Below are 13568 nucleotides of genomic sequence, written 5' to 3'. Positions count from 1 at the left end.
CCAACCTCATGAGGCTTCCGATAAGCCGTCTGAAGCTGTGCTGAGTTTTAGTGAGTTGGCAGCAGCCCAGGCAGTGGTGCCGTGGTGGGAAGATCCCATACAGGTGAGACTGCACTTATGTAATTAAAGTAACTTGCCTGGTGTCTCTAGGACACTTCCTTTGTGGTTTACTCTGCCATGACCCTGCCATCACCTACAAACACAGAGAACATTTCAAATACATTAGCTTTTCTTCTCAGAGGGACGGGGGACTCAACTCCATATCAAACATTAGCGCTGGCTCACCAGCAAATCAAATTTTACTCACACACATTTACAGAAAAAAATGAAAATGTCTCAAAAGGACCCTTCATCAAAGACCTATTTGCCACTTGAAAAACTGCCTCTTAAGTATTACATTCCAGACATCTCCACAGCTATCTCCATGGGTATTGAGGCTGTAGGGTTGTGGGTTTGGGGTTTGTTTGGTCTTTTTTGTTAAGTCTAGCATTTCCTAGGGAGGGGAAGGGAGGGGACCATTTCTCCTAAAGGGCTTTTCTCTTGGCATTGTCATCCCCTGTCACGCAAGCACTTTTCTGAAATACTTTGTAGCAAAAACAAAACAATGGGAAATAAGCAAAATCCCCAACCCACTGTTATTTTTTTAAGTCCATTTTCCACTGGATTACTTAAAACTGCTAAGCTTTTTTTTTTTTTCTTCCATAGGATAAGCAACAGCCTGCTACAGCAACTGTTCCCTGCTGTGAAAAGTACATACCAGCTTGGTCGCCAGGGTCAGATGCAAAGCAGGACCTGAGGAACAGCCTGACAGGTTAACACGGTAATAGTTTTTCCATGGGCTCATAATGAGCACACGTATTACAGGAGAACCTGTGGCTTCAGAAATTCAACGATGATGCAGGAGAGCTCAGCAAATGGACCAACAGGCCAATGGTTTCATGATTCCTCACGTTTCAGACTCCTGCAGTACTAAAGTGTTACCTTAGGCACATCCTGAATTGCAGCGAGGGCAGGGCTGCACCCAGCAGGCAAACCCTCTGTGCCATTGCCATGTGCTTCTGGCAGATCACATGCAGGGAGCTGTGCAATGACAGATTTTCATCTGTAATTTCCATGGCCTGTTAATATCGTTCCACCTGCAAGGAAGTGAAGTGAGAGGAGGCACAAGCAGATGGGAACGAGGTGGCACACAGACCCCGTTTCCCATGGTGTGCCACGTGCTTTGCCTGATTAAAACGAGTCAAAAGAGCAGATATTTAATATTTGCAAACACTTCTTGGGTAATTAGATCACAAATTCAACCTTTTCTTTGGCCATTATGGTGCCTTTCCCAAGGTGAGGCTGTTACTGATGATGCTTACACACAGCTCCTCTCTCCCTCTATGGATCAGGTTTCTCACTTTTTAGTAAAAGTCAGGAATGGCTTCGCTGCATTTGGCTCTTGGCGATGGCACCTAATCAGAGACACATGTGGTTTGTGCCGCAGCCCAAGATTATCAAGACGTTCTGCTACAGCAATCTGCCTGCATCGGAAACCATCTTACCTCCTCCAGAAACTGCTTGGAGACCTACTGCTTCAGAAAGCTCCCAAAAACTGAGGCATGTTCTAGTCACGGCTCTTACTGCATTTTCCGAGTTGCGACTTTGTACAGCGCAGGTTTCCACTCCACGGAGGAGCGTGTGAGCAGAGCAGGCTGAGCGCTGCAGTTCTGAGGCACCGTGCAAGAGGGAACCTGCCCGGACACCAGCGCTGCAGCCCCAGCCTTTTCTAACTCACCCAGGTAGGGCTGTAAGCTCAGGAGTTAAAAAGGGTGGGAGAAACTATGCAGAAAAGATGCCTTCCTCACACTTTTCAATGGTTATTTTGGGGATGTCAAACCTTGTGAAGTAGTTGTGGTTTGTTTTTTTTTAGACTGATTTAATCTCAACTACACACATGTAAACTTGGAGTAAATCCACTGATTTCATCAAAGCAGTTACTCCAGATTTCAGAGCTCAGCCTAGATAAGAATCCAGATACATACGTACATACATATCAGTTAGGAAAAGAGTTGCCTATGAGCAGCCTGTCAAAGCATGGAAGAAATACTGCCCTGTTCAGGGGCTGCTAATGCAACAAAAGGGATTATCTCAAAACTATACTGAGACCAGAAAATGCACTTGGCTTTGACATTTCACCCCGGAGGCTCCTTCTGGGCTGCAAACCTCCTTCTTGATTTCCAGCACTTATTTAAGATGACTCCCTTTCCCTCCATAAAAAACTAACCCTCACTTTCAAGCTGCTCTGAAGCAAGTTTAACCCTTGCATGCATGACTTAAACTAAGTGCATACTCTGCTGCTGCTGCCCTTCAGAGAGCGGGGAGCACAGCCTTGAGAAGGACGGTGTCTGCTGCCAGGTCCAAATGCTGAACACAAACATTTGATTCTTTCGGTTTTATAGCTCCCCACAGGCTTCCTAGCCCCAGTCCTACACATATGTTACCTGGCATGACACGCTTTTCGTGCTCCCAGTCCAAGCCGCTCCAGCTCTGCAGCCTGAGCTGAGGAAACACACTGAGAGTAAGAGCCAAAGTCAGCTGAAATGCAGCTTGCAGGCAGGGCTGTTGCTGCAGGGGGAAAAAGGCAGTTCATCCCTGTTAAACTCTTAGGCTCTGCTCACGCTTCTCTAATGGGGAGTAATTCATTGCAAAAAGCACACTTGGCATGCCATGTAGGCTGCTCCTGCCTCACTATGCAGCAGTCAGATGCAGAAGGGAGCGCTGGCAAAAACAAGCATGGCCAGGGTGGCTCTTTCTGCCGCAAAAAGCACTCTTGGGCATGGAGCTCCAGCGGTGAGCAGTGCTGGCAGGGTAGCAAAGATGGTGTTTTATGAAATTGTCAGGTTTTCCAAGGCTGGAGCTGGTTTGGGCCAGGATAAAATCTGGACTTTTAAAAAATGTTCTCATCTGGAAAAACAGTGTATTTGTATGTGCGTGTTAATTTGCACCCAGGTCACCCAGAACAGCCAGAAACTCAGAAGTCGGGGCACTCCCTGCGATCTGGATCACACGGATTCAAACGGCTGCGCCAGGTCAGGCTGAGAGCTGGGGATGCAGTAAGGCTGTGCTCCGAGTTTGGGGCCCCAAAATTCTCCAGCCATAAAAGCTCAAGTGCTGATCTGGAATAACCACACTCCACTGGTCCAAACGTATTCCAGAAATTTTGAGAAGTCTATTTTGTACTGCCATGCTTACTGCTGGATCAAGATTTTCTCTCACAGCTGGTACAAGGCTAGCCTAAATTCAGCAACTTAAAGGCTGGCTAATTTGACAGGAGTGCAAGCATGGGCCTAGACCAGGTCTGGATCAAGCTGCCACCAGCGAGTGATACAGCAGGGTGTAGATCCAGCACTAACAATCCTGGAAAAACACTGCTGTGTGGCAGATGGACCTTGATGTCCCAACTCTCAGATGAGCATCCGCCCCAAAGAGGCAATTCCGGGCCACATCCATCCAACTGTCCATTTCTGCTGTCCATGTCCTTTTGACTGTGTCAAACGGAGTTCCATTTTGGGTTGGAGAAGTCTTTTGTTTCCAACCTCTTTATCTAAAGTTTCACTGTAGTCAGCACACCTTGGCAAAAAGTTTTGGGTTAATTAAAATGCCATATTTTCCATGAGAAAATGTTGTATCAAAACTTTCTCAACGAGTCAGGACTACAAGGGAAAAACCTGTTGGAATAGTCACGTTTTTGGACTAAATGTCCAAAGGCAGGGAGGATGTGGGATGTGCCTCCGTCACACACAGCCAGCCAGCAGCATTCACTACGCATCTCTGCTTCTTCACTGGTACTGAGTTTTGAGCACAAAGGGAAAAACGTTGTTTAAATTGCCTATCTCCCAGTAATTTAATATTTTTTTTTCTTGGTTACTAGAGGTTTTAAAAGACTTCAGGACCACCATCAAGTTATAATATTTAGCATACAAAATAAATCCCATTGGAAAAAAACAAGCCTCACAGCTCAGAAATATCAGTGTGTCAACCAAGTAACTGGCAGTGTACTTAACTTACTACTAAGTCTGCTGAATAAAATGTCGAATTTTCACCAGAATTAAGAGGCCTTTTCCTGGAATAAGGTCTGCAAGTCAGAATACAAAGACACAGAGAACCATAAACACTGGCAGAATACATCTAACTTGGAAAGGTACCTTGTGAGTTAGTGTTAGACTTTGTCCTTGGCTCTAAATTAAAAGCTCCGCAGGCCTGTATTAAAGACACTTAGACATGATCGGCTAAGTCATCAAAATGATTTACCTCCACTAGCAATGTGGTCCTCTAGTCAGAACATGATGTAATTAGAGAAAATGCAGGAACTCTTATTTTCCTTATTAGAGAGAAAATATGGGCTAGAAATGAATTATTTCACTAACCTTTGAATGGCTATTTAACATTTGGACACATTTCCCTTCCCTTCCTTCCAATAAGTCACATGATAAACAAATTCACTTCATTAGAGTGTTTGAGTCCAAGATTTCACTTCCAACAGATTCCTATCTGAAATATTTACAGGTAATACAGAAACTTTTCAGGCTTTTGATTACTATATTCATTATGGAAAGAAAACATTTTATAAATGAAAAATCCAATACAATTCCATGGGGATTCCACAGAAATTTCCCTAAATCTTACATACTTTGCTGGGGAAGGGTCTGTATACTACAGTTTTAATTAAAATACTGTAATAACTTCTGGAATTCTATAGTATGGACATAATTTCCCATTCAATTCCATCGCAAGTCTCCAAAAACTTCCTGTAAGACGCTATTTTCTATTAAACTTCACAAGGTATCTTCTTAAGGGCATAGAATCATAGAATCATCAAGGTTGGAAAAGACCCGTAAGATCATCGAGTCCAACTGTTAACCTAGCACTGCCAAGTCCACCACTAAACCATGTCCTCAAGCACCACGTCTACCCGTCTTTTAAATACCTCCAGGGATGGGGACTCAACCGCTTCCCTGGGCAGCCTGTGCCAGTGCCTGACTACCCTTTCGGTGAAGAAGCTTTTCCTAATACCCAACCTAAACCTCCCCTGGCGCAGCTTGAGGCCTTTTCCTCTCATCCTATCGCTTGTTACTTGGGAGAAGAGACCGACCCCCACCTCGCTACAACCTCCTTTCAGGTAGTTGTAGAGAGCAAGAAGGTCTCCCCTCAGCCTCCTCTTCTCCAGGCTAAACAACCCCAGCTCCCTCAGCCGCTCCTCCTAAGACTTGTGCTCTAGACCCTTCACCAGCTTTGTTGTCCTTCTCTGGACACGCTCCAGCACCTCAATGTCCTTCTTGGAGTGAGGGGCCCAAAACTGAACACAGTACTCGAGGTGCGGCCTCACCAGTGCCGAGTACAGGGGCACGATCACCTCCCTGGTCCTGCTGGCCACGCTATTCCCGATACAAGCCAGGATGCCATTGGCCCTCTTGGCCACCTGAGCACACTGCTAGCTCATGTTCAGGCGGCTGTCAACCAACACCCCCAGGTCCTTTTCCGCCAGACAGCTCTCCAGCCACTCCTCCCCCAGCCTGTAGCGTTGCATGGGGTTGTTGTGACCAAAGTGCAGGACCCGGCACTGAGCCTTGTTGAAGCTCATACAGTTAGCCCTGGCCCAACGATCCAGCCTGTCCAGGTCCCTCTGTAGGGCCTTCCTACCCTCCAGCAGATCGACACTTCCACCCAACTTGGTGTCATCTGCAAACTTACTGAGGGTGCACTCAATCCCCTCATCCAGATCATCAATGAAGATATTGAACAGGACCGGCCCCAGCACTGAGCCCTGGGGAACACCACTCGTGACCGGCCGCCAACTGGATTTGACTCCATTCACCACCACTCTCTGGGCTCGGCCCTCCAGCCAGTTTTTGACCCAGCGCAGAGTGCACCCATCCAAGCCGTGTGTAGCCAGCTTCTCCAGGAGAATGCTGTGGGAGACAGTGTCAAAGGCCTTACTACTGAAGTCCAAGTAGACAACATCCACAGCCTTCCCCTCCTTCACTAAGCGGGTCACCTTGTCATAGAAGGAGACCAGGTTAGTGAAGCAGGACCTGCCTTTCATAAATCCATGCTGGCTGAGCCTGATCCCCCGCTTGTCCCACATGTGCCGCATAATGGCACTCAACATGATCTGCTCCACGACCTTTCCCGGCACTGAGGTCAGGCTGACAGGCCTGTAGTTCCCCGGATCCTCCTTCCGACCCTTCTTGTAGAGGGGCGTCACATTCGCTAACTTCCAGTCATCTGGGACCTCCCCGGTTGACCAGGACTGCTGATAAATGATGGAGAGTGGCTTGGCAAGCTTCTCTGCCAGCTCCCTCAGTATCCTCGGGTGGATCCTGTCTGGCCCCATGGACTTGTGAGCATCCAGGTGGAGGATTAGGTCGGTGACTGCCACCTCTTCGACAACTGGGGCTTCATTCTGCATCCTATCTCCATCTCCCAGCTCAGGGGCCTGAAAACCCCGAGGATGACCCGTCTGACTATTAAAGACTGAGGCAACGAAGGCATTAAGTACCTTAGCCTTCTCCTCATCCTTCGTGGCAAAGTTTCCCTCCGCATCCAATAAAGGAGGGAGATTCTCCCTGGCCCTCCTTTTGTCGCTGATGTATTTGTAAAAACATTTTTTGTTATCTTTAATGGCAGTGGCCAGTTTAAGTTCTAGCTGGGCCTTCGCCTTTCTAATCTTCTCCCTGCACAACCTCACAACATCTTTGTAATCCCCCTGAGTCACCCACCCCTTCTTCCAAAGGTGGTAAGCTCTCCTTTTTTTCCTGAGTTCCAGCCAAAGCTCTCTGTTCATCCAGGCCGGTCTTCTCCCCTGCCTGCTCATCCTACGGCCCATGGGGATGGCCTCCTCCTGTGCCTTTGAGATTTCCTCCTTGAATAACATCCAGCCCTCCTGGACTCCTTTGCCCTTCAGGACTGCCTCCCAAGGGACTCTGTTAACCAGACTCCATATTCCCTTGTAAATAAGAATTCCTCTTTTAATCAACATGACCAAGTAGATTATTTCCACAAGATGACATGAACTTAATTTATTACTATTTTTTAAAAGCAATATCCTTACCTATCTGTATTATTTTCAAGAGCAGAATAAATGCATTTTAAGGCTTTCCTTTAACCTAATATATCACAACGAAACCAAAAATCTTTGCAGTATAGCCATTAATGCTCATACTCCACACAAATTTAGCTTTTTCCTGAATCGATTGTACATGGCCAAAACGCAACATGTTTCTCAAAAGCATGTTTCAAATTTAGTTAAAATAACGTAAGACTGCAGTCTAGACCAAATGCGCCATGAGCTAATCTTTTTCAGCTTTGCAGAATCATTTCAGCTTTTATTCCTACGTCTTTACTGCCTTTTGCCAAAATATATGGCACTAGCATCTCAGCATTCCTTGCCTGCATTAACAGGACGGCTGCTTTGATTTCTCCTTAGAGTATTTAATAGGCGTGGGCAAGCCTTCAAAAGCTAGGAGCTTAAGTTTGGATACACATCTAAAAGGTAGCTGCTTGCAGCGTTTAGCCTTTCTACAAGCAGTTAATTCTCATTAATTAATGAAAACTCTCTCTGCCCCCTTCCGAAGGGCAACATGAAGTTATTATCCCTATTTAATAGATAGGGAAGCAGAACCAGAGTCACTTGCCTCAGCCAAGGTCCCAATCTCCTCACCTCCAGCCACGAGCCTTTTGCAGACTGCTGCTCGAATTGACACCCTGGAGCAGGGACAGGCACCCCTCTCAGTCAAGTGGGACCAGGTTGGGGGTGGAGTCTGGCCCACTGCTGTCACATCACGCCCTCCCAGTGCCCTCAGGTCCGTGAATGAATTACAGGGAATATAATCCAGTTGGCTCCTTCTGATCTTCAGCTGCTCCATGGCCCTTACAAGAACAGCAGCAATACAGTAAGGCATTGAAATCATGTTTTTTCAAAGTAAATGGAACAGGTGTAACTTGGATTCCACATCTGAATCCCAAATGAACTGTGGATTTAACGTGAAAGCAGGCAAAAAGGTTAATTATGTTACTGAATTGAGATTGGGGAGCAGATAAACTGGCTCCATGGAGTCAATGGGACTTTCACTGCTGACTTTGCTGGGGTCAGGGTTTGACTCCAACGGAAAAGAAGCTTCTTCTGTAAATCAGATGATCCCTTATGGGATCTGATCTAATACTGAAGGAATTCTGAATAGGTAAACAGGAATTCAGCTCCTGGTGAACTCATAGCTTCAAATAACATTAAAGAAAGGGGTAGCAAAGGAAACTGAAAATACACCACCACCACACAACTGGTCTTTAAGAAAATGAAGATAATGTGGAGAGCATAACATGCTCCCAGAAAAGAGAAACACCAGTAAATCCCATCCTCAAGTGGCTACCTTGTAAGCAAAGGGGACTTCTGCTCAGGGATATTCAGGTTCATAAAAATTACAGATGATTCCACTACCTACCAGGTTCTTTTTTTTTTTTTCCAATTACAAAAGTTAATAATGTATGGAATTACACTAATTGGAACAAATGCATTAGCACAAAGAACCAAAAACATGCTCTATGCAAAGGCAAAAATCCATGTGGTCCCTGCTTTGCTATGGCATGGGGAAAGCTTTAACATGATATGTGAAGTTCCTGAAAAATACAAGCACACTTTTTTCTGGATGCTGGCTTTCTTGCAGATTTTGAGAGAGACGCTGAAGCAAATGCTATCCTGTATATAGCAGTGATCTCATCTTCTAGTATTGACAATTAGGGTTGCAACATCAACTCTTGATACAGTGAGGAGCTGGTGAAAAAAATGACAGCAACCCATAATTGCCTATGCTGGGAAAGAGTAACTGTGCACTCTGGAATCCACTTATTGCAATGTCCACCACGAATGACTTGCCATAAAAATGGTGCATGTACCACTGGATTGCCTATTGCTTTCAGCAAATTGGAAATAAGCCATGTAGCAATGTTTTGGTTGATTTGTTGGTTCATAAGAAGTTGTGAAAACAGCTGAAGTTGTCCAGCTACGATACAACAGCCCAGCCAGGAGCCACTGCTATCAAGGTAGCAGTGAAAGATGAGGAAAATGTAGAAATTGCTCTGGTAGGAAAGGTCCAATCCCATGAGGTGAAAGCAACCCCAGCTCTGCTGGCACGTCAGTAGGGCAGGCAGCTCCTGGATGGCCCAAGAGTTTGCATCGCCTCTCCAGTTTCTGCATGGTGAAGGGCAACACAGAGGAAGAGCTAGCGCTCCTGTTTAAGTACAGACAAATTGCTCACGGCTCAGAATAACTGGATGTACATGGTCGTTCTGGATTTTCAAACAGTTAGGCTGTCTGTGGTGTTCTGAGCAGCATCAGCAGATACGCAGTGTGCATAATTACATCTACATTTTGAAGAGGGAAAAATGCACAGTGATTTAAGTCTTTCACTGATCCAGCTATTTATTGCGATGCTTCTTTGGAAACCTGCGGCCTATAGAGTTGTATTCTGTTCACCACTCCCAAGATACGTATTTCACACCTCTAGCCCTTCTGAAAACAAGTTTTTCCCTCTTAAGGATAAGAAAATACCAACAAAATTAAAATTAAAAGTTGAAAGACGATAAATTATTTTCCTATGAAATTTTTCAGGCTAAAGTAATACTATTATGAAAAATTCCTGATTTAAACAAATAAATGCTTGTAACCCCCAAATGAAAATGAAATACAAGAAATATTCTCTCCAAATATTTTTTGTTTTGTTAAAGCCAATTAAAGAAAACATTGACTTAGCTTATAACCCTCTCCCCCAAGGCACAGCTGCAGACAGAAGAGGAATTGTTCCAAATACCCATCAATCCTCAGAAGGCAAGGCCCAGCCATATAATTAAGACATCGAGCAAAAGGCTTATTCCTTGTTCCTTTCTATTTACAACATCTTTTACATAAATCCTTGGGTCCTTACTTAACTTTTATTGAAAAGAAAATGCTTGACATCTTGCCCAGGTAACTACTGAGCAAAACCGAATTAGGACTTCAGGCTGTGACACACATATGCAACTGTCACATCCACAAATATTAATAAAAGGCTATTATTTGAAACAGAGGTGGAAAAGCACCTTCCAGCATAAGCCCAAAACCACAGACCACCGGGTTCTCTCCATCTGATTGAGGACTTCTGTCCAAAGCAAGCTGAACGACAACCTCTGACTTGCTAACTGAGTTTTAGAGAAGGAAGAGCAAAGGATAGGAAAAGCCCTTTTCAAGATATAACATAAGAAAACTGCTAAAGGCTGTTCTAAATAAAGAACGCAAGCCCTTCCTAAAGCCATCATTATTAAACTGCCATGCTCCCAAGGGAAAAAAACAAACAAACAAACAAACAAACAAAACAACCCCGCATTATTTTTGTTCTGCCATAGTCATGAATGGTTGCAGAAGTCCCCCTCACCACTCATGTCATTTTGCACCCCAGTGATGTAAAAGAGCTCATTTCTTGGTAACTCATAGCCAAGAGCTCAGCTCTCTCCAGATCCTTTGGCTGGAAACTGCACACCTCTCCTGCAAACTGCCAGGCTTGGCCTTCCCTTTTCACGCCAGTTGCCTGCCAGCCTGCGGTAAGAGCAAAAACCACATACTGCAAAGCAGGACATGAGTGATCTGAGCAAAGTACGAGATCCAGGGACTCCGACACAGACTTACTCCGGAGGAATCATTTAATCCTTCTGCCTCAGTTTTCCTGCCTGAAAAAAAGCAGCAACTATCCATTACCTACTTTGTAGGTCATATATTTGCAAAGCCCTCAGGGAGATGAAAAGCATTATACAAACTATATGCACACATGTTAACGCTGATTAATTTTCTCTGCGCAAACATACCCTTTTTTCTTCTTCATTGCCCCTCCTCTCATTATATCAGCAGTCTCATCTGGAGGAGGACAAGGAACTGCTGATGGCTGAAGTATTTTCCACAGTTGTTCTTTTGAGATTCTAAAATGCAACCACTCAACACAGGCCTGTGTTCAGCTGACTGTTTCCTTAATAGCTTTGCGCTTTCATGTGTTTCCTCATTTTCTGTTACATGAATTTAAAGCAATCTGATTTCCAAGTTAATTTGAAATGATGCAAGATCCATTAGTTGAGGGCATCGTTTGCAAAATAACTCTGAGGGACAACTTTCACCCACTATACTTCCAGGTATACTCTCAGCAAACAAACTCAGGGCTAGTGATGTGAATAAAGTCAGCAGGGTTTGACCCAAAAAGTAGATCAGTATATAGCAGAGCAGAGATAGAGCCTAACTGCATAAGCAGCTTGTAATAAATGCAACAGCTCCTACGCAGCCTAAGTTTTATCCCAATGAGCAGCCCTTCCTTTTGTGTTAGTGGTTATACAAATGACCATCAGAATATGCATATGGCTTTGCAAAAGACCACCTGTAAGCATTTTTCTTAGGATTTTTGGATCCGCATTTTCTAAGGAATACAATTTAAACACTTTGTGAAATAAAACTATTGTTTCAGTTAGCACAAAGTAATCCGGAGTGAAACTGAGGACTTGTGCTTTGTCAACAGCTCCACAGCAGCAGTTGCCATTAGAGATAACAGATGGTGACCCTCTGCGCCCAAGAGTAGAACTGGGCTTTCTGACTTGCAGCATCCAAGAATGACCATTTATGCTTATGGCTGGAACAAATTGCACTGGCAGAGGCTGCCCAGAGAGGTTGCAGAGTCTCCTTCTTGGAGATATTCAAAAGCCATCTGGACATGGTCCCAGGCAACTGGCTCTAGGTGGCCATGCTTGAGCAGGGGGTTGAGACCAGATGACCTCCAGAGGAGGACTCTTTCAACCTCAACTGTTCTGTGACTCTGTGAAATGGGCAATGGTCTGGTGCATCTTGGATGAACATCCTTTGCCACTGCAGCCTCTGGTCTGGATACTGTGGAGATGTCAGAAGTAACAGGTCAAAGTTGTCCTTGAGTAAATGCAATCAGAAGCACCCAGACTGCTGAAGTGACAACTGTTAGAGGCTGGAAGCTGAGGGAAATCCCAGGGCAGAGGCTGAAGGGATGGAGGAGGGGCTGGATTTTCCTCATCCTCTTCAACAACTGCAAATTCTCCACTCCTAGCTGCCTATGCAGTCAATAGCGTACAGGCAGGAGGTCATGCGCATATTCCACAACTGAAGCCAACAGCCTTTTAAGACAGCAACACTGTTACCTTTGTTTTTACTGACCACCTAATGAAGTGGGACAGCTGAGCATTACCACAATAAAAATAGGACAGGTTAACTTTTCAGATACTGTCCTTAAGGTAAAGACATTAGACAATATAAGTTGATAATGCTACTGAGAGAAAGAGTCTTGGAGGACAATCCTCAAGAAACAACACCTCATCAGTGCATTGAGCTGTTTCAAGCACACCAAAAAAATCTGTGTTAAAAAAAAATAAAAATTAAAAAAAAAAAAAAAAAAAGATTTTAGGTAGCTTTGCTCCTGCCAAGCAATCTGCTCTCAACCAACTCAAAACCTCTCATGCTATCAAGCCAAAACTGAAAGGCAGAGAACACACTGACTAGCGATATAATGTTTGAAGTATTGTAAAAGGGGAGAAGTAATCATGCCTCCTTTTAGAAAACGGGATGGTGGTCTCATTAGAAAGGAATTCAATTGCAATAGTTACCTCGGCATGTAAAGGACTCGCTCTGCCACCACAAATCCCACCCTGAAGAAGAGGTTGCTGGCTGGGATGAATGGGAAAACCAGGAACAACAAGCCAACCAAAACTTCTTTGTGTTCCAGTTTCTGCAATAACACAAAATTAAACAAATATCAACTAAAAAAAAAATCCAACTTAATTCACCCCTAACTTTCCCCTTTCCTTTTGAGATTCTTATTCATAATAAAAGCAACTTAGATTAACGTTTGATATGTTTTGCATTTAAAAGAAATTATTCCAAGACACTATCCTTCCATATTTACGAACTGTTTGTGCTTCTAATATGCCCAGAAAGTGCATAAACGCTAACCACAGTGTGTATTATTACCCTTGGTATCTTTTCCAAGGTCAGATCTATTGTGTACAGCTGTCTTGAGATGGCATAGATAGCACTTAAAATATACCCCATATTGGTAATACGTAAATATAGAATAGTGTGAATGTATATATTAGCATGTCTACCACAGTGTGGCTGTATGTAAATACACAACGCATATCACATACACAGACTGCTGTGTTCAATCCTAAATGTTTGTAACTGAGAATAAGCTGTTCAATCGGTCACGTTTTGTGTAAAGAAAACTACCCCCAAATGGCACATCAATGCAGTCATTTTATCCCTTTTGAGACAATATCTAAACTTGTAATTATACCTTTGCACACGACATCTCCACAGTCATACCAAGTTGGAAATTTGAGACATGCTACATGTTAAAATTAATGTCTTTCACTTGAGCTCAGTTAATGCCCTTCACCTGAGCTCACTTTAGCACTGACTCGCTCTTTGAGGAGAAACAGAATTGCCACACGCAGTTCAAAACAACGGTGATCTGCACGGCCGACACAAGCATCTCGGG

The 13568-nt window shown here is 44.3% G+C and overlaps 1 protein-coding gene across 2 annotated transcripts in view; it reads right to left on the bottom strand.

The window, feature by feature from the left end:
- Positions 1–13568, bottom strand: part of TMTC1 (transmembrane O-mannosyltransferase targeting cadherins 1) — a 150442-nt gene that overhangs the window by 53268 nt on the left and 83606 nt on the right. For both annotated transcript variants that reach the window (XM_087767160.1, XM_087767159.1), the window contains exon 9: positions 12676–12797. In XM_087767160.1, the coding sequence (XP_087623286.1) occupies positions 12676–12797 (122 nt within the window). The remainder of the gene's footprint in view (positions 1–12675; positions 12798–13568) is intronic.

This window comes from Nipponia nippon, unplaced genomic scaffold (assembly GCF_047370975.1).
Source record: "Nipponia nippon isolate SJK-2023a ecotype South Korea unplaced genomic scaffold, ASM4737097v1 scaffold_3, whole genome shotgun sequence".
In the NCBI taxonomy this organism is placed as follows: domain Eukaryota; kingdom Metazoa; phylum Chordata; class Aves; order Pelecaniformes; family Threskiornithidae; genus Nipponia; species Nipponia nippon.
Note: the sequence above shows the minus strand (reverse complement) of the source record. Positions and strands in the feature narration are given on the sequence as shown.